The following is a 19,899-nucleotide window of genomic DNA, read 5'->3' on the forward strand; positions in this document are numbered from 1 at the left end:
CCTGAAGGCTCAAGCTGAATCCTACCAGCACATGCTGACTTACTATACTGCGTGTCTTCTTCTGTATGCTGTTGGCAAACGAAGGGGAGCTATATGATCCCGCAGGATCAACTTGCATATTGCACACTAGCATAGCCAAAATGGTGCCCTCCTGATGCTGTTGAACTCCCATCAACCCCAGCCAGCATGGCAAGTAATGTGAGAGGGCGGGAGCTGCAGCCAAGCCACATCTGGAAGGCACCAGGCTGACATAGCCAACAACATTGTTTTGGATATGACTGTTAGGGTTTCCATTGAATTTTGCATTTAATTAAAATATTATGCACATTTGAACCATCTGAAGCATATAAAATACTGCAACAATTTTATTGGAGATAGCATAATAAGGTTGAATTTGGTGTGGGTATTGTCTGAACATCTTTAGGGCAGAAGAGATGAATCACACCATTAGGAACATTAACAAAATTTTGCTTTCACACTTCCACACCAAAGGCTTGAATCAAGCCAAGCGAACCACTCCTAATTTCAGTTAATTTTAATGAGAGAAAAGCACACAGCAGAGATCTCCATCTGGAGCTAGTGGGAGTTTAAAAGTGCCGGATCGTGCCCTTGATCTTTATGCATGATATTGTCACAAATAACTTCCCATGTAATATCTTAGAATCCACGTGATGAACTATGAGAGGCTGTTTCCCCCTTTCATTATTTCTCCCTGCTTTTGTCTACAGGTGCTTGAAGAGAGAATGAAACTGGAATGCAAATGCCACGGGGTTTCTGGTTCCTGCACAACCAAGACCTGTTGGACTACGCTCCCTAAATTCAGAGAGATTGGATATATTTTGAAAGAAAAATACAACGCCGCCGTGCAGGTGGAAGTGGTGAGAGCCAGCAGGCTTAGGCAGCCCACCTTTCTGAAGATCAAGCAGATCAGAAGTTACCAGAAACCAATGGAAACAGATCTGGTATATATAGATAAGTCACCCAACTACTGCGAAGAAGATGCTTCCACTGGGAGCGTGGGGACACAGGGACGCCTCTGCAACCGCACCTCACCCAGCGCCGATGGGTGTGACATGATGTGCTGTGGGAGGGGCTACAACACCCATCAGTACACCAAAGTTTGGCAGTGTAACTGCAAGTTCCACTGGTGCTGCTTTGTGAAATGCAACACTTGTAGCGAGCGGACAGAGGTGTTCACTTGTAAATAACAGCTAATGTTCCTCCTTTTTAAAAGACACAGCCGCTACGTGTTAGAGTGGAACGAGACAACTACAGCATCATTTTGCACATTTAATTTTCTTGGAGGAGGAGGCCAGTCTCTTTCCTATTACTTCTTAATAACACATTCAAGAACGATGCGTTAACTTGCTGACTAGCTGCTTTCACTACATTGGAACCAGGGTCGATGGGATGAATTGTACGGTGACTTCGTTCAGTGCAAGCAAGTTCCTCTGTGGTCCCTGTCCCCACCCCCCCCCCACCCCGCAAGAAACCCTGCAGTCTGGGTTTTGTAGAGTTTTGCTCTTAGATTAAATTATACGTATCACAGTCCAGGAGGTTATTTTCAGATTTATAACGCACACAAATATGTGCAAATAAGACCTTTATCTTATTAAAAACAAATGAGGAATTTAACTGTACACAGAGAAACCTAAAATCCCAGCAGTGTTGCTGAAAAACTTTTATTTCTAAGAAAAGAAAAGAAACAAAAGCAGGTAAAGGGCAGCTGGTGAGACAATGATGGAAGCTCAGCTATTGACTTATTTGTAAAACAAAGGTCAGGACAAAGGACAAAGCTCTGACAGCTGCAGGTGACACTGGAACCTTTTGAATGGACATTTGAAGAAAAAAATATTTTATTTATGTTTTTAATAGCATCAAAACAAATTCTCTAAGCACTAACGGGTAGCTTTGTCTTTACTCTGTACTAAATGTAAACTTACTGGAATTCTAACTTTCTGATTTTTATTTCTGTTTTTATTTTGTATTTGGTTCTCCCTATGTCTTCAATGCTACTGATTTCATAGCACTCCACTGTTAGAAAGAGTTCTGTGACTGTACACATCAAACATGGCCTAAGAGCACAAGCAACTGGAGCATGGGAAACAGTGGTTTAAAATGCTAGGAACGTGGTTGCTATAGATAACCCAGAATTCAGAAGGGGAGCAGCAGTTTCATCCCTGTACAAACCAAGGCAGCCAAGCTTGTATACTGTCCCTGCTTCCTCATTTCTCATTAGGACATCCAAGCAGGGCTGCTATTCCCACCCTTTATTTTGTGGGTTATGGCTCACAGTTTCAGCCTGTTCAGGCACAGACAACCTAAAGTATTCACTCTATTAAGGGGATGGTGGCAGAGGGAACCCTGGACCCGTTCCATGGGAAGAGGATCTTTATAAGTCTCTGAATATTAGCTGAATGTATGAACTATCTTCACTGAATCGAAAGGGTGTTGTCTGAGGTGATGATAAACAAGGTTCTGTCTGTGTGACTTTTGCACCACCACTGGCCATGGTTCTTCCCATTCCTCCCAACAGTTGCAATGAATGTGGATTGGATGTCACCAATGTGACAAGGAAGTGGGTGGAAATTTTTGCTGCAGGAACCCCAGTCCCATTGGCAAATATAAAGTCTAAGCCGCCATTTATTCCCACATGCAGTTTGCCACTCAATGCTGCAGTCCATCATGTGGTTCATCAAGTTCCCTCTGCTCAGTCCCACTGCCTTGCCTCAGAGGACATCCGTGGGAGCTGTTGTCTAGTGGGCAAAGGCTGAAGGGAGACACCAGGAAAGCACGGGGCAGGGAATGTCACTTGAATAATTCTGGCAACAGAGGGACACTGTACCATTTCTGTGAATGTGGGGTGGTTTATTATTATTATTAATATTATTATTATTGTGAGAATCTTTTGCAAGGAAGGCGCTTTGAAAGCCTCTTGGGGCTATAAAGTGGGCTATAAAGTATTCTAAATATAAATAAATAAATAAGTAAATAAGTAAACAAGAGCCAGCAGTTTTCTCATACATCACCTCAAGCAAATTCCTTTCAGGAGAGACAAGTCAGACATTTAGCTGTGAGCCATCAACTGTTGCACAAACCAGTAAGTACATGCATGTGTGATTTGGTCATAAGGGCTTTATAGAGTTAACCTTGCAGCAACATTATTTGGGCAGTTGGCTTTTCTTAATGTTTGATAATTTCCAGGTTAGGACAGGTATTTTCTCTGAAAGGCATTATCATGTTCACACCATGCCATGAAGATGATGAAAACAGCAGCTGCTGAATCCCACTTTACCCAATACAGCCAGCTAATACATGGCTGATGTGTTAACTTGAGTTATTTTTAAATGGCACAGTGAACCGAAGTATGGTTGACAGCATTTAACTACCCTCCCTCTTCCCGAAGAGCCTCTTCATATCACACTTTTAGGCGCACGTCTATAGCCAAAAAGCATGACTGTAGCATGCACATGTTTCCAAGGGTCCTGCTTGCAAACTTGACAAGGATCTGGGTTTGGCTGCAGCTGCCTCTTAAGTCTGGATGTCCTACAGCGTAATGTATAAAATCAGGGCCAGCCCAAGACATTTTGGCACCTAAGGCAAACCACAAAATGGCACAAAACCAGTAACCCTCCACCAGGGCAGAGAGACCACTGTTGTGGTAGCATGGGGAGAGCTGCTGAGGAAGCAGATCCAGCCTCCAAGGAGCATGCTGCAGCTTTTCCTGTCACTGCAGCAGCAGCAGCAGCAGGCAATGCATTCCTCGGAGGCTGGATCTGCTGCCTCTGTAGATCCTGCCACCTGAGACAGTTTTCTCACCTTGCCTGTGGGTGGGCCGGTCCTGCATAAAATAGCCCTTAGTAAATTTCAAATAAATATTCAGAAATGAGCAAAGCCTTTATTCATGTTCCTTGCAATTGCACCACTGTGTTTCTTTCTGGACCTTTATCTTACATTTTATTGTTTTACATTGTATGGTTGGTTCCCACATGCCTCTGCATCCACTGAAGAGTGCAACTCTGGCATGTGTGGATCACAGTTCAAAACGTTACAGTTACAACTTTTGTATCACCCAGTGTCATTGCAAATGCCTTCATTTCCAACGACACCTATTTGCATTCAACAGTTCCAAGAGCTAAATAATCAACACATAGTGAAACACATAGTGCCACATGGGGTATCTGACTAGACAGGATCAGGTAGCAGAATAGGTGATAACATTCAGTTTTCAAAAACCTGGTGTGAATCTGCAGCTCCCAGTTATGAAAATGTCCACCACTTGGTTGCAAGCCAGCTGAAAGGCCAATTACATTTTTTTACTGAAAATGACCATGAAATCCAGGTCCCTTCTAGTCTGTAGCAAATTTCAGCCTTGTGAAAGCACCCTTTCTGAATTTATCTCTAAGAGCTAAGTAAGGTACTTGCAGATGATATAAAAAGAATTAAGAGACTTGGATTGCAAATATTCACCCAAGCAGGTGTTCCTGTCTTGGCATCAGGAAAGATGGATCATGAAGAGCCACGACTTAAAATGCCCAGTGTCCAATACTGGAAAGAGCCCTGATCCATCTCTAGTTACACAAAACAACTTCTGGGTCTAGATGAGGATATAGGTCCATAGGTAGCTCACAAGATGCATTTTGCAGGTTAATGGAGCACAGGCAAACATTGTGATGCAGATACAGCTGCATATCTGAATTAGCATTTGCTGCATATAACAAAAGCTGCATCTGTACATTGGTATCTCCAGCTGGAACAGGGCAGCAAATCCAGCTAATTCAACTTCCTTTCTCAGCACTCAATTTTGATGTTCAGGTAGAGCAAAACCTTGCCAAAAGACGAGAGTCCCTAGCAGGTCCTAGCATCTAGAGCTTGAAAAAAGCCAGTTTCAACACAGAAGCATTTTTTCAAGTGTTAAGCCAGACATAACATTGTAATAATTGTGGAAATAGCTCAAACACTGCTCTGAAAACAACTGCTTTCTGTGCTCAAACTACATCCTCCACACAGAGCTACATTTGGCTGTAAGCTTGAAATGTTACGTTTGTCTTCATCCTCATTAGTCCTAAGACTGAATGCAGAGAACTGCTTTACATTCTACAACACATTTACTGTGTGGTAAAAGATTCTCCTGATCACCTGGCAGGTTCACACAAGTGACTATGTTCCCCTGAGTTGAGAGAGTTGTAAATGTGGGCTCAAAGCATGAAGACAGATCACCATTTACAAATTGGCACCTCTTAATATTGTGCATGCAATTGCATGCTCACCTAAGCTATATGATTCCCCCGTCCCTCTTCTGCTTTCCTAGATTTCTGATCAAATGTTGAGAAGAGCAACCATCAGACCAAGTATTTTTCCCCCCTCACTCTCTCACACACTGCAGTAAGCCATCTCTTAATAAATAGTCCCCTTTGTGGTACAAAAAACCCTCGTGAGTCACACACATATCAGCACTTTTGAATGTTTATTAGATCTTCAGTTTGATGTCTCATTGATCAATCTCTTGTTTGATTCTATTTGTTTCATGCTAATTTGTTGTTGCAATGCAGCAGCTTTTGTTGTGGTACATCTTCCTTGTGGGATTTCCATCTGGTCATTTCAGCCAGCTTGTTTGACAGTCCACAATTCATTAGCATGAATTCTTTAAATTGTCAAAAGTTTGGGTGCAAAATTTCAAATATTAAATGTTAAGTTTTTACCAGAAGTTCATATCTGAGTGTTGGGGCTTGAAACCCTGCAGTCCCCAGGAATGCGTCCCAGGGACCATAGGAAGCATCCAAGATTCAAGTCTGGGAGATTCAGCGTCAGAAGCCTTCTACCTGCTGCCAAGGCAGTTTGGGGGCATCCCTGAGCATCAGACACTCTCCCCTTTCTCCAACATGCCTCCAAACTGGAGCAGTAATTCTTTTTTCAAAAAGGACAGAGAGCATAAGAGTGCTGTTGCTTGCCAAATAATTTTTATTCATTTTCCAAATTTTTAACAAATCAATACCAAATTACATCAAATTTAATACAATTTTCCCACTTTCCATCATCAATGTGTTTCTTCATTCTTCTAATTACTGCTTTATATTACATTATTTATTTCCAATTCACATTCCATTTATTTAATCTTAAATTCCACATTTTTAAAATTTATATTTTCCCCTCCTTTCCCCCTTCTCCCTCAGCTGTCAATTTCTCAATTCCTGCTCGTATAATTTATTATTCCCTTAAAAAACAAAACAGAAAGAAAACAAATGAGGTTACTCTGCCCCTTGCCTCTCCATCTTAAATCATTACTTCTTGTTTTTATATTAACTCTTTCTTTTCATCTTGCTTTTGTATAAATCTGGATCCATCCTTTTCACCACTGCTCTCCTTCCATCATATCCATTTCCTGTCCAGAACTGCAGTGTTGTAGAAATCCATATTTTCACCACAGTGTTTGCACCCCACCGTCCTTTGTTTTCAAGGACAGCCATTTGGGAAAGCATTCTCCTCCTGCAAACATTCTCAGTTAAACCAGCCTGCATAGTGTGTGTGTGTGTGTGTGTGTGTGTGTGTGTGTGTGTGTGTGTGTGTGTGTTTAGACCATACTTCCTCATGAACTTAAAAAGACAGAGTTAGTCCCCTCCCCATCACCATTTCTCTGCTGATTTTCATTTTATTCTTTCAAACAAAGTCCAAGCCTCTCTTGTTTTTAGCAATGCTGTCACCTCCATCTTTATTTCACCTCCTGTGGTCTTTATTTCAAATTCTTTATTTCTTGTTCTGGGAGGAGGTGGGTAAATCCCTTGGTAAAATGGAAAAGCATAAACAGTCCCTCCCCCTACCCCGTCTTCACCCAAACAGTTTCTTTACAACACAGTTCCCAAATTATTACTTCTCACAAATTGCCATCGGTTCCACTGTCCTGTGCTTAAATTTATTTCCTCACTCTAGTGGTGGGTGAGTTGCGATCCCTTAGAAAGTATAAGAAAAAGAAAACAGTCTCTCCTTCTCTGCCATCTTTTCACCAGCTATACACTCATAATTTCTTTAACCACTGTTCATTGAGGCAAGGCTAATTTAAACTCTAAGGTCCTCATTTGTAATCTTTTCTTCCTTTTAACAGGAGGGGCTCATAAACACATAAAAAGTGGTGTGTTTATTACTTTCATTCAGAAACCTCTAGCTCCCAGCAGCTTGTTTATTTCACATCGTCTCTGAAGAGTACCTTAACTTTATGCCCAATTATCCTAATTCGAAGGAACTTTGCAGCACATGCACAAGAGAGACCAGAGCTTGCAATGGATGAAGTTGCAGTAACCCTGCGTCCTTCCCCCGCGACCTCCATCTCTGACCCCAGCAGGCATTTCCAGATATCTGTGAGTCCACCCCCCTCCAACATCATTGGGAGAGCATGCCAGCCCCCACTACCCCCATCTCCATCCAGGTTCCCCACGAAGCTGGGCGCACCCTGAGAGGTGACTTGCCACACTGGCTTCTCAGCCAGAAGTCCCATAAGAGTATTGTAGCTCCTCACTTGCACTTTGCTGACATGAGCCTGGCAGGGCCCTGGATGAAATGGTGGAGCCACCACCCAGTCCTCTAGGATTACAGTCACAGAGTTGTTGGCATCTCTTGATTGCTCTGACAGTCATCAGATATGAGACCTCGTAGCCTATCTAGCTGTCGAATACCAAATTTATCCCAACTATCCAAAACAGTCAAACATCAACTACTGAGATCCAGTAAAATGTAGTAAATACTGAAATAAAATATAATAGGATGTCAGCCACAGATGCTGAATATTTGACCAACTTTTCAGTATTCAGAGACTATTTAGAGAATATATGATTTAATAATCCAATGAGAGCAAAGTCATTGCAGATCTAGTATGAGCTAAATTCAGCAGTAAAGAACATACTTTTCTTCTTTGTGTGTTTTCCATTGGTGGTTCGTATTGTAAGTTGGCAAGTGAGATAAAGGTGTGTTTTTTGTTTGTTTGTTTTAAATGCCCTAGGCGAGCTTAATTCCAATTTTTAAATAACCATTTGTGGAAATGGCAGTTCCATTTGTGGAGCAGATTTGCTGATGAGTTTCCATATGAGCACCCAAAAAGCCACATACCCCAAATGTCTTTCCAAATATACATGTATCCAATTCCAATTCCACTTAATATCCAATAAATGACTGCAGCTCCTCTGAAACATCGCACAGTTATGCAGATCTCTCAATAAAACTGCAACCCCCCCCCCTTTGATTCATGAAATTTGATGTGTCCTCCGTGGATATCATATTTCCATATTCGGTCCTATGGCACAAGATATTGTAAATATATTAATAGTATTTGTTGAGTACAACTGAGTGATTCAATTAAGTTATATTATTGTATATCATTGAAATGTCTATAGAGTTATTTTAAATTATTTTGAACAACACTGAAACAGTATATGTGTGTGTGTGTGTGTGTATTATAACATAATGCCCCCTTGAAAATCATTTTCTCCATACTCAGTTATGCAACTTTTCTAATTAACCATATTGATTCATCCATGCTCTGACTTCCATGTGCAAGCTGCAATGCACACATTTTCTATGCACAAATGAACATAGTGGTGCTTATAGGAAGATGATGCTCACTGTGTGCATCAGGATTCCTGCATCCACTTATTGATCACAGTGCATTGATCACATCACCTTAGCGCTTTCCATTCCCCTAAGTTCTGATTCGCCAGATATTTGGGAGTGACCTCCCCCCCCCCCCCGCAGCAGCCCACGTTTTATGTCAGGTGTTCATCCTCTTGAAGTTTCTTCTGATAATTTGACATGAATTCCTAATGTCCAAAGACTTGCTCAAGTGGAGGTGTGTTTTGCAGTCAAGGGCCCATCAGGACTGAGCAATGCCTGGTGACCACAAAGGGGAAAAGACAGAGAAAACACAATATTGGATGAAAGACAAACTGAAAGCTATGCCAGCCTTGCCTCAAAGGGTGAAGAGATTATGAACTGCTCTTCTGGTGGGAAATAAACTGTGGTTTAGCATCAAAGAGTTTGGGGGAGGGGGGAGAGAATCCACAACCAATTTTGAATGCTACAAACACAACACTGTGGTTTACAGTAATTAGTAATGGCAGAACTCAAAACACTGTACATTAAAGAATTTGAAAAACAAAATAAAGCCTGAAGATCTGCTTCTTTCTTTCTGATAGTGAAGATTTATGAGAAGAAAACCTCTGGGTGTTAAAATCGATTTGGAAGCAATTCAACAAGAACATAAGAAGCTGCCTTTTATCAGATTAAATTATTGGTCCAGCTAGCTCAGTGAAGGAGAAGGGCGGCAATACTGCCACCACTTCTGTGCCACTTCTGCCCCCTGCTCAGGGGGGAATTGACCCAGGAGGGGAGCAATGGCTGGCTTGCAACTGCTCCCTGCCCCTCCCTCTCAGCTGGTCCATGGGTGGCTCTCAGGAGAAGGAGCTGCTGCTGCTGCTGCTGCCACCCCAGCCCCAAAGGCTGGGCCAGGCCAGGCTTCCCTCAGTGAGACAGCCTGGTTGCGTCCCCTCAAAAAAAATGTGCCTGGGGCTATGGCCCCCGGCCCCCATACTATCCCATGGATACAGAGACACTGTGGGCACCCCCCCCCCCCGCAGCTGAGTGCTGTGGGCTCACAGCAGCCGTTCATTGTTATTTTTGTTCCCAGGGCATGCCTAGCAGTTATGCCACAGAGCAGTGCTGCTCCCAGGCACATAGATTGGGAACTGAATAAATGCTATGAATGATGTTTTTCTGATCATCATAGCTAAGTGACAAATGTAGATGAGAAACACTTGACAAATCTACAAGCTGAGAACAAAGTGTATACTTCTTTCTGCCTCCTACACAGATGGGTTTGGTTTTTCAGGTGTGAACCTCATAAGAATGTCAGAGGGACATTCTGGAGGACCCATCCAGTCCAGCATCCTCTTCTCACGGTGGCCCACACTGGTATTCAGAAGCAGACTGCTTCTGGCAGTGGAAGGGGAACCCAGCCACCGTGGCTAAGAGCCATTGATAGTCTTGTCCTCCACAAATTTATCTAATCTTCTTTTAACTCCACCCAGGTTGGTGGCCATGGCTGCCTCCCGTGGGAGCCAGATCCACAGTTTAGCTATGCACTGTGTGAAGAAATACTCTTTTCTCTGTCCTGAATCTTCCAACAACCAGCTTTGTTATGAGAGAGGGAGAAAAATGTTTCTCTGCTTTCTCCATGGCAGGCATAATCTTAAAAACTTCTCTCATGTCACCTCTTGCTTGCCTTCTCTGTAGACTAAATGTCCCAAACGCTGCAGCCTTTCCTAATATGGGAGTAACTTCATCTCCTCGATTATTTTGGTTGCTCTTTTCAGAACCTTTTCCAATCTTACAATACAGGGGAGCCATCTCTGCAGAGCTGTGGAGTTGAAGCCCTCCCCCAAATTTTCAATGAGGGGGCCACACTGTTGGAGGAGGCCCAACGGGGTCTATTGCACCCTCCCCAAAGCCCAGCAGGGTTTGCCACGGCTGCAGCAGGCTGGGCCCTCCCACTGCAGTGATAGACTCTGTCAGGCAGAGGATCCAACGGAGCCTGTCACTGCAGCGGGAGGGTCCGATGGCGTCCGTCGCAGCTGTGTCAGGGCTCACTGGGCCTCCTCCTGCCATGCAACATCACATGCATGCGCCAGGCACCTACAATGTTGGGCAGAACCCCTGCTACATCATCCTTTTTAAGGTGAGGTGACTAGACATGCACACAGTGTTCCAAATGCAGTTTGTATAGCGGCATTATGACGCCCGCAGCTTATTTTCAATGCCTTTCCTAATAAGCCCTCATGTGGAATTTGCTTTTCCCACAGCTGCTGCATACTGGGTCAGCATCTTCATCAAGCCATCCACTACAACCCCAAGGGCTCATTCCTGGTCAGTCACCGCCAGTTTAGCCCCCATGAAATTAGGTGAAATACAGGTGAAACTGAGCTATATATTTGCACTTGCTTATACTGAATTGCATTTGTCATTTTATCTCTCATTCACTCAGTTTGGAGAGGTGCAGGGACACTATGTCAGCCAGACCCCTTCCTATTCTCACTGGAACTCTTGAGGCTTCCCTGAAATTATTTGAAAGTTTCATCTGCAAAGGAGACATTTGCTTTTAATGTCTCTTCAGGTGAATTTTTTGCTATTATTGACACTGTGTTTCTTATGTCCTTGAAAAATTACAGACATTTTAACTGAGGAAAAGGAGCCCTCCCTTTCACACTTTCTTTGAGTTTATGTTTAGGCATTTATCTCTAGTTGCACCTCTCTAATGCCTATACCTAGGCCTTTGTCAAGGCACTTGATCTTACTTATTTATGTTATCATCAACCATTCATTTTCATTCAGATTTCTCACCAGTCCTTCTCACCATGAGATCCCAGGGTAAGTTTCAGCAATTTAAAGATGCAATATTAGAATCACTTCAGACTAACTTCAGTCAAGAGAAAGTGTCAGATCCTAAAATATATTTCTGCCTGGTGTTAAAGACCAGGGTAGAGAGGTGCATCAGTGTTTTGTCATGGGATGTCATCTGGAATCTTCTACTCAAACGATCATATTTTCTCAGTTGAACTAGGCTTTACATGCAAACAAAGAAAATATCACACTCTCTGCACATGAGCCTCTCTCTGCCCACATGAACACTGCACAATAGCTGAGGTGTCTGTTAAAAGGCACAGTTTAAACTTTTCCAAGAAGCAGCATAGTTGAAAGGTTTGTTTTGTTGCTGATGACTGTTGCTAATCCATACTGGATTTCATGAATTTGATTTGATAAGACACTTACTTGAACACAGAACAAACCACATGGAACTTCAAATGCAGATTTCAGATTCCCCACTCCCCGTCTGTATCCGAACCTGTATTTAACTCTTGTCAAATCCAGGCCACCATGCTGAAACCACATGAGTAATTCACTAAACTCCATGAAACTACTGCTCATAAGCAGTTTCAGACCTTTGTGATTTTTGTTTTGATTTGTTTAAATTCCAAAAGAGAAATACGCATGAAATCTAGCATGCCTTTCCCTGTCACTCAAGACAATTTCACTTTTCTTTTTTAAAGATACTCATGGCCTTGATTTCCAGTAGGTTCATATTAAAGTTTTCTCATTTTGCTAGAGAAGGAAACCTACTATGGCATGCAGTAGAGTGCTGACATTGCATGCACACGCCTGCAGTGTCCCCGTGTGCTTGCTGCTGCAATTTGTGGGTGGCCAGCCCCTTCATGGGAAATATGGGTGCTCAGGCCCCCAGGGCCCCGGGGAGCTGGTGCCTATGGCTCTAATGGTAAGGCATTATACATCCACCATCCGAGAGATCTAAAAGGCTGCACAAATGAAATGGACAAAAATCTTGAAATATACATTTATTAAGAAACCAGAAGCCTTTCTACTTGGAACAATAGGTTTGGAATTGCCCAGGAAAGATGTTAGATTGTTTATGTATGCCACAACTGCAGCTAGAATTTTGTTGGCCAAAAATTGGAAATTACAAGAAGTACCAACAGTGGAGGAATGGCAAATGAAGATGATGGATTTTTGGGAGCTAGCCGACCTGACCGGAAGAGTCCATGACCAGAGGGAGGAGGAGCACCAAGAGGATTGGAAGAAATTTAAAGACTATTTAGCTAAATATGTTAAGATAACATAAATAGAATTACTTGTGAGTACCAGATAGGCCTAGGATTTAAATTTGTGATGTTGTAAAATACTATGTTAATGTTAAAATGAAAAGAAAGAAAGATGATGATAATAATAATAATAATAATAATAATAATAATAATAATAATAATAATTTTTACTTATACCCCGCCCTCCCCAGCCAAGGCTGGGCTCAGATGTAAATTGATGTAAATTGACTAAGTAAATTTTATGTGAAAATAGTTTTGGAAAACTGCTACAATGGAGTATATGGAAACTCAGTTAGGGGGATTTTGTTTTGAAAAAATAAATAAAGGGCCGCACAAAAAGATTATCCAGCATGTAATCATCAATATGAAACTTCCACAAGTAGAGACTCTTTCACTTCACACTGTCATATGTACTGGGTAATAATGATTACCCCAAATAAAGGCAAAACTACATGTGACATTACACAGGGTTCCCATAATTTGAAAAGTGAAAATCTGGACACAAATGCTGTTGAACCTTTGGGGTTTTTTTGGGGGGGGGTCAAATTGTTGAGGGGTTTTTTGTGTGTGTGTGCAAAATCTTTTTAAAAAGAGGTTTGGAGCTTTTTTAAAGGAAGAACCATGCTTCCAACATGGGTTGCCATTTGTCCGGGTTTTCCTGGACATTCCAGCGATTTCCGCTCGGACACTGTTTATGAGGGGCGAACCCCATCTTTGTTCGGGAAATTCCAGATGAATGGCAACCGGACATTACATGTGGGGGGGGGGGTTGGGGGGGAGAGTGTGAATTATTTTTAAAATGCGAACATCAACCAGAGAGGTCCTCAATGAGGCTTGCAAAATTGCTCTCTTCAAAGCTGCTGTTTGCTGCCAACTTGATAAATTTTCATGTTGACACAAGGCAGAAATAGCCAGCAGGGTTTGGTCCACTGCAGGAGCAAACTGTCTGCATAGTAAGGACTTGGAATTTAAGTACACTCCAGGTTTCACAATTATTCTTAGCTTACCCTGGGGCTGGTTCAGAATGTGGAAGAGGATACAGATACGGGAGCCAGCCAGCCTCCGGCACAGATATGATGAGTTGCAGGACTGATCTTAATCAAATGCTCTGTGGGCAAAACAGACTTTCTCTAAACTCTTCTCGTATGTGTGGAATGAGCATAAAATACACGACTGCAGCTGAAAACATGTATGATATACTAGTGGTCTGATTTATGCAATAACTCTTTGTAAAATATCTGTAACAGCAAAGCAGCTGTCACTCAACGATGCTCAAACATACAGAACGATCAGTTGCTAGCTTCAGAAAATACTGTTGTGGAAACTAATGGGTGAAATATTTTTCTTGCTTTAAAAAAAAGGATGAAGAAGCAGCAGCAATGCAGAAAGACAGGTTTTCTCACTACATCTTGTTCCAACTGATCTGGCATAGAGCCATCTCTGCAACTCAATCTGCTTTCAAAACATACAAAACCTAAAGGGTAGGCTAGCAAAACTGCCACACACGTGTGCGCATGTACATGTGTGTGTGTGTGTGTGTGTGCGCGCACACACACACACACACACACACACACCTTCTAAAATAGGGTCTCCCTTGGCAGAGTGGAGGGATAACCCTGCTGTCTCAAGGCTGGTGCTGATACATGTGAGAACTGTCCCTTTGCAGAGTGAAGAGAGAAAGGTTGCAGTTACTTTTCCATTTGTGACAGAGGCAATGGGCCTCTGAATACCAGCTCTTGAGAATAACAGGTGCTACTATATTTATTGTTGTCATGGTTGTTAATTGGATTTTTTACCTGCTCAGCACCCCAAGGCCCCAGGGCAGGATGTGGCAATTTAAAACACGGCATTAAAAAGTTTAAACAAATTACAATCACAAGAACAGGATGGGGCCTAAAAACCCACCACCACCTTTAGCAAGTCCAAAGATTCCTTGTGTAGACGGAATAACCTTCAGGTAGGCTGCATGGCCACCTCATGAGAAGAGAAGACTCTCTGGAAAAGACCCTGATGTTGGGTAAGATTGAGGGCACAAGGAGAAGGGGACAACAGAAGACGAGATGGTTGGATAGTGTTCTCAAAGCTACCAGCATGAGTTTGACCAAACTGCGGGAGGCAGTGGAAGACAGAAGTGCCTGGCGTGCTCTGGTCCAGGGGGTCACGAAGAGTTGGACACAACTAAACGACTAAACAACAACAACCACAAGGCTGCATTCAAAGAAGTGCTTGTGTGAGAGAACCTGGAACATCAACACTACAAACATAGTTTTATTCCAGTTTTAGGGTTCTTGCAAAGGATCTTAGTTTCCTGCTGGTGTCAAGAACAGAATGACCTGGGAGCCCCCAGAGAACTTCAGCTCTTAGGGTTCACTAGGGAAAGGGAATGACAATTAAGCCCACCTAAATCTATAATGTGGGCATGCCCTCTAAATCAACATTGGTCTCTCTCTGTGTGTACCTTTTAACAAGTTCTACAGATTTCTGTAAAACACCCCAGGCCATTTAAAAACAAAGTGAAACATTAGAGATATCATCCTTACCCTAAACTTAAATCTCTGAAAGGGGTAAGAAAATATGCAATTGGGGCGTTTCAGGCAAGTACCTGAAAGGGAAGGAATGAGGAAATGCCATTGCGGTCACTGGTTTCCCGTGGCTTTGCTCCCCTGTACATAACTATTACATTTCAGCCATTGGGGCAAATAAACAAACACAAAAAACCCCAAAATGCTTCCAATTCTCCACGTGTTTCTGACTCAAGTGTGATCAGTGTCAAATAGTTTAGTTCTGGAGGAATTTATTCAATATTTGTGACTTCCCTCTTTGGAAATGGTATTATCTTTCCCAGCCACAGGTGAATCAAGGGCTAACAATAAAAACATCAAATGAGGCAGTATAGAGGATGTTTCCCCTCATTATAGTTGCTTTGGTGGGATTCTGTCCCCACCTTTACACTCAAGGTTCGCTCACTTCTTTCTTGTTAATGAAACCCCTCTCGGAGGCAGCTTTTTCAGCCTGTTTAGATCTCCAACACTCCTTGACATGAGACAATGAGTTTCTAGCTCATCCCAGTGCTTGAATCACATGCCCCTGTATTCAGAATTTCCTTAAGCTCCCTCCCCAAGCTTTTGGGCTCAGTCCTCCCGTCCCCTTCCACTTTGCTTCTAGCAGGCAGGCCTAGAACATGAACTTGCTCATGTCATCAAAGCCAGAATTCTGTCAATGATTTATCGTCACTGTGAACCTTTGACCTTCTGCATAGTGGTTTTGCTGTAGATGTTACTGCTCTGCAACTCCATGGAGAACATAGTTTCTCTTTATTAAGACCTGGTTCAAGTCTCTGTGGCCTTCATAAGCATCTGAACATCATCATTGTTATTTATTGAATTTGTATACCAACCTAGAACCAAGAAGGAGGAGAAGGAAGGTGGGGAAGCACTGCCAGAGCCACATGTGTTGCTGAGAGTGCCTCGCTGCAGGGACAGGAGGGTGAGGCAACACAGCAGAAACAGCGGCAGAGCATTTGCGGCAGAGCATTTGCTCCCAAGGGGGGCAGGGCATGGAGGGTGCCCTCCCACGCGTCACAGTTCAGGGTAGGAGGGGGCAGGGAAGCTGATGCTCACTCTCCTTTGCAGCCGGGTCAGACATGCCCCGCAACAGAGCTGCTGCGGCCGGCTGTGCCTCGCCACGGCTGAGGAGGGCTGCTCTCTGCCGCTGGGTCAGAGGAGCTGCTGCCGTCGGGCACAAGGTGTGCCGCCCACTCGCCTGCCATTTTGTCACACACACCCCTCAGTCGTGACACCTGGGGAGGGCCACATCCACCACACCCCCTTCCTATGCCTCTGAGCAGAGCTCCTGGATTTGCATTTCTCTGCCTTATCTCTGCTCCCAGGTTGGTGCTGGTTTGCAAGGAGAGACTCCCTACATTCGATGCTGGCCAGTGAAGGGACTGACCGCTTCCCAGTCCACCAGGGGGCACAACACCTGCCCTGACCCAGGTGTTGGCAACCCATGCTGTGCCCCTGGTGGTGGGCTCTATGCTCAGTGCTTCCCATAGCAGTTCTAAGGCACCCAACAATCAGCTGGTTGTCAGAAGCTTGGGAAGCACTGAAAAGGGGCTTTGCAATTACTGCCAATCACTGTGCCACACCCTTGCCTTTCCACACTTGATTTTGTACATGGTTAGATGGGGGAGCGTGGCTTGCACAAAACAGCCTCAAAGCAGCCCAATCTGGCCCATGGGCCACAGGATCCTACCCCCCCCCCCCCGTTGCACTGATTGACAGAGGCTCCCCTGCATTTCACCCGGACTCCCCCCCCCAGCCCCTCCAGGAGATGCTGGGCTTGAATCTGGGACACCTGCATGTCCTGCATGTGCCCTGCCCCAGAACAAACAAAATTTGTTTGTTCCCCATAACTGACTTATTTTCCCCACCCTAGACTTACATGTGAATTGGAAAGCAGCTATCAACCAAAATTCATAGATTTTATTAGGAGTTTCAGTTCAAGGAAAAATGCACAAAATAAAATGTTATTTTACAAAAGCATTTGTATAAAATTGTGCATTTTAGGTGAAATGCATTGGAAAGCATATCAAATTTGTGCATTTAGAGGAATTAAAAATGTGCATAATTCAAACGTGATTTGTGTGTGTTTTAAAAATTCACAAAATTGGGAGTATGTTTCATATCAGACGGAGAGAGTTATTTTCCATAGCAGGACCCAGAAGTGATAAGATCCAATAGCTTTATCCTCCACAAATTTGTCTAATCCTTTTCTAAAACTGTCCAAATTGGTTAAAGAACTTCAACATGTCAGTGGGAGAGGTCTGAGCACACGCTTAACTCCAAAATTATGTAAGTGAAAGAAAACCCTTCATTTCATCAGCAGTCTCCCCCCCCCCCCCCAAAGGGCTTGCCAGGCAGATGTCTTGGCTGACCAGCATCTTTTCAGAAAAGCTTCAGGCAGCTTCATGAGGTTCTGGGAGAGGCAGAAGGGGAAGCTTCCTTTTACCTTTGCTTGTCTTGGAATCTGATGGTTGTAAAAAACAACTTGTGGTGAGAAGATACACTAAGGCACCGAGACGGGGTCAAAAAGATCGTCTCTCTAAATTACAAATAAGTGCCAGAGGGCAAGAGAATGGGAAAGGAAGGAAATGTTTGAAGGAAATGCCTAAAGGAATTGTAATAGGGGATTGAGTGGGAGATGGAAACCGAAAAAGCTAACTTACCAAGAACCTGCACAAGAAGAAAAACGACAAGCATTTGCCTTCCTCTTTTATAGACTTCTGCAAGTCTTGCCCCTTGTTACTGGATTGAAAGGCTGTGTATTGAAAGAATTCCTATCAGAATGCTTGACACTTCTACTAAGATGTGTTTGAGACTGTGCAATCTCCCTTTCTCTGCTCTCTTGCTTTCTGCTTCCTAATAACACCCTACTCTAGCAATTAGGTGAAAATGTAAGCTAAAATGTTTCTGAATTAATTACAAATAAATATATGACAGGTGTTTCAAGTGAACATTTGGCAAACTATCTTATAAGAGAAACACAAAACTTAATAATCAAGAAAATAAATTTATTGAGAGGTGGGCTCTGTTTTTATATTTCTGGAATGACAAAGTAAATGACAACATTTTTCCTTTTCATTTACTTATGGTATTATAGAGTTTTTGTTATGCTGTCTCTCTCTGTTCTTATATGTCATTCTCAGGGGTTTTTTTCTTTTCTTTTTTTCTTTCCCTTGGGGTTTTGTTTTTTTTTTTTTTTTGCACAAGAAGCAAAGGTGTTTGATGTATAGTGGCTTTTGCTGCATATTGTTACAAAACAATTTCAATTTTTAAAAAAGTTAAAAAGTAACAAGTGAACATTTGAAAATGTGGGATTTGTTCTGCTAATTAATAATGAAATGAATGGGCTCCATTTGTTGTATTTTTTATTGTTATTACAAAATGAATGCACACACACGCACAGCCTGCCAACTGGCAATGCTATAATAAGCAGCGCAACTGCTTTTCCTCACGGAAGTGACCAAGGTTCATGATCGGGGGGCGTCTTTTGCTGAGGTCAACAGCTGAAATACGACAATGGCTGAAGCAAGGAGGGTTGCAGAAATGCCATTTAGCAAAGACCTGTTTGGCTGGCTCCTTGAGAGGTAAGAGGTGCTAAACCTACCAGAGAGGTGTAGCAAAATTCCAGTGGTCCGGGACTGATGTAACCATGTAAAAATCAAGCAGAACAAAATGTCTAGCAATGGTTCTGAACATCTTTGTTATGTTAGCACTTTTCATTCAGTACAGTATTGCCCCTCTTTGTAAGGCTATTCAGACTTTATTGAAGAAGTCTCCTCAACCGTTTCATGGTGATGAATGAGTCGCGCTGGGGGAGAGCATCTACTGTACTGTGAAATTAACTCCATCTTCGCCAAATTCCAGCACAGAAGTCAACAAGGCAAAACAGACTCTCAGAATTCCATCACTACAAAACACTAGAACAGCCATATAACATTTTCTCTTCACTTTTAAGACTTGCTTTAGAAAATCTATATATTCATGTTTCTCCCGGCTTCGAAAGCAGCAAGACTGTACTAACCTCAGCAAAAGACAACCCCCCCCCCCCCGATCATGAAGCTACTAATTGCTGGATGGTATTGTCCCACTGTGGGTTAAACCACAGAGCCTAGGGCTTGCCGATCAGAAGGTTGGCAGTTCAAATCCCCATGGTGGGGTGAGCTCCCGTTGCTCGGTCCTTGCTCCTGCCAACCTAGCAGTTCGAAAGCACGTCAAAGTGCAAGTAGATAAATAGGTACCGCTCTGACGGGAAGGTAAACAGCATTTCTGTGAACTGCTCTGGTTCGCCAGAAGCGGCTTAGTCATGCTGGCCACATGACCCGGAAGCTGTACGCCGGCTCCCTCGGCCAATAAAGTGAGATGAGCGCCGCAACCCCAGAGTCGGCCACGACTGGACCTAATGGTCAGGGGTCCCTTTACCTTTACTGTCCCACTATTGCCTAAAAAGCATGTTTCTAGGATGGCTGTAGTACACTTTCTAGGAAAAGATGGGTAAAAAAATAAACTGTACAGTAACTGGAAGATCTCAAGGCTCTATCACCTGTAAGCATCCTAAGAATTTTGAGTTCCATGTCCTGGATGGGCTGGATGCCAAGGAGTGGTGGGAGGCACCAGCTGGGAAACCCCCAGGGAACCCCCAGGGGAAGAAGGCTCAGAGTCTGAGGATTGGTAGTAGTACAACG

General features: G+C 43.2%; 1 protein-coding gene across 3 annotated transcripts in view; it reads left to right on the forward strand.

Moving 5' to 3' along the window:
• WNT7B (Wnt family member 7B) overlaps positions 1-9,372 on the forward strand; it is a 120,983-nt gene extending 111,611 nt beyond the window's left edge. For 2 of the 3 annotated variants that reach the window (XM_079975401.1, XM_079975400.1), the window contains exon 4: positions 729-1,948. In XM_079975401.1, the coding sequence (XP_079831527.1) occupies positions 729-1,208 (480 nt within the window). In that variant the 3' untranslated portion in view covers positions 1,209-1,948. Of the gene's footprint in view, positions 1-728; positions 1,949-3,049; positions 3,101-8,846 lie in introns of those variants that run through there. The other variant, XM_079975402.1, reaches the window with a different exon arrangement.
• Positions 9,373-19,899: the final 10,527 nt, after the last annotated feature.

The sequence above is a fragment of the Podarcis cretensis genome (genome assembly GCF_951804945.1).
Source record: "Podarcis cretensis genome assembly, chromosome: 5".
Lineage (NCBI taxonomy): Eukaryota > Metazoa > Chordata > Lepidosauria > Squamata > Lacertidae > Podarcis > Podarcis cretensis.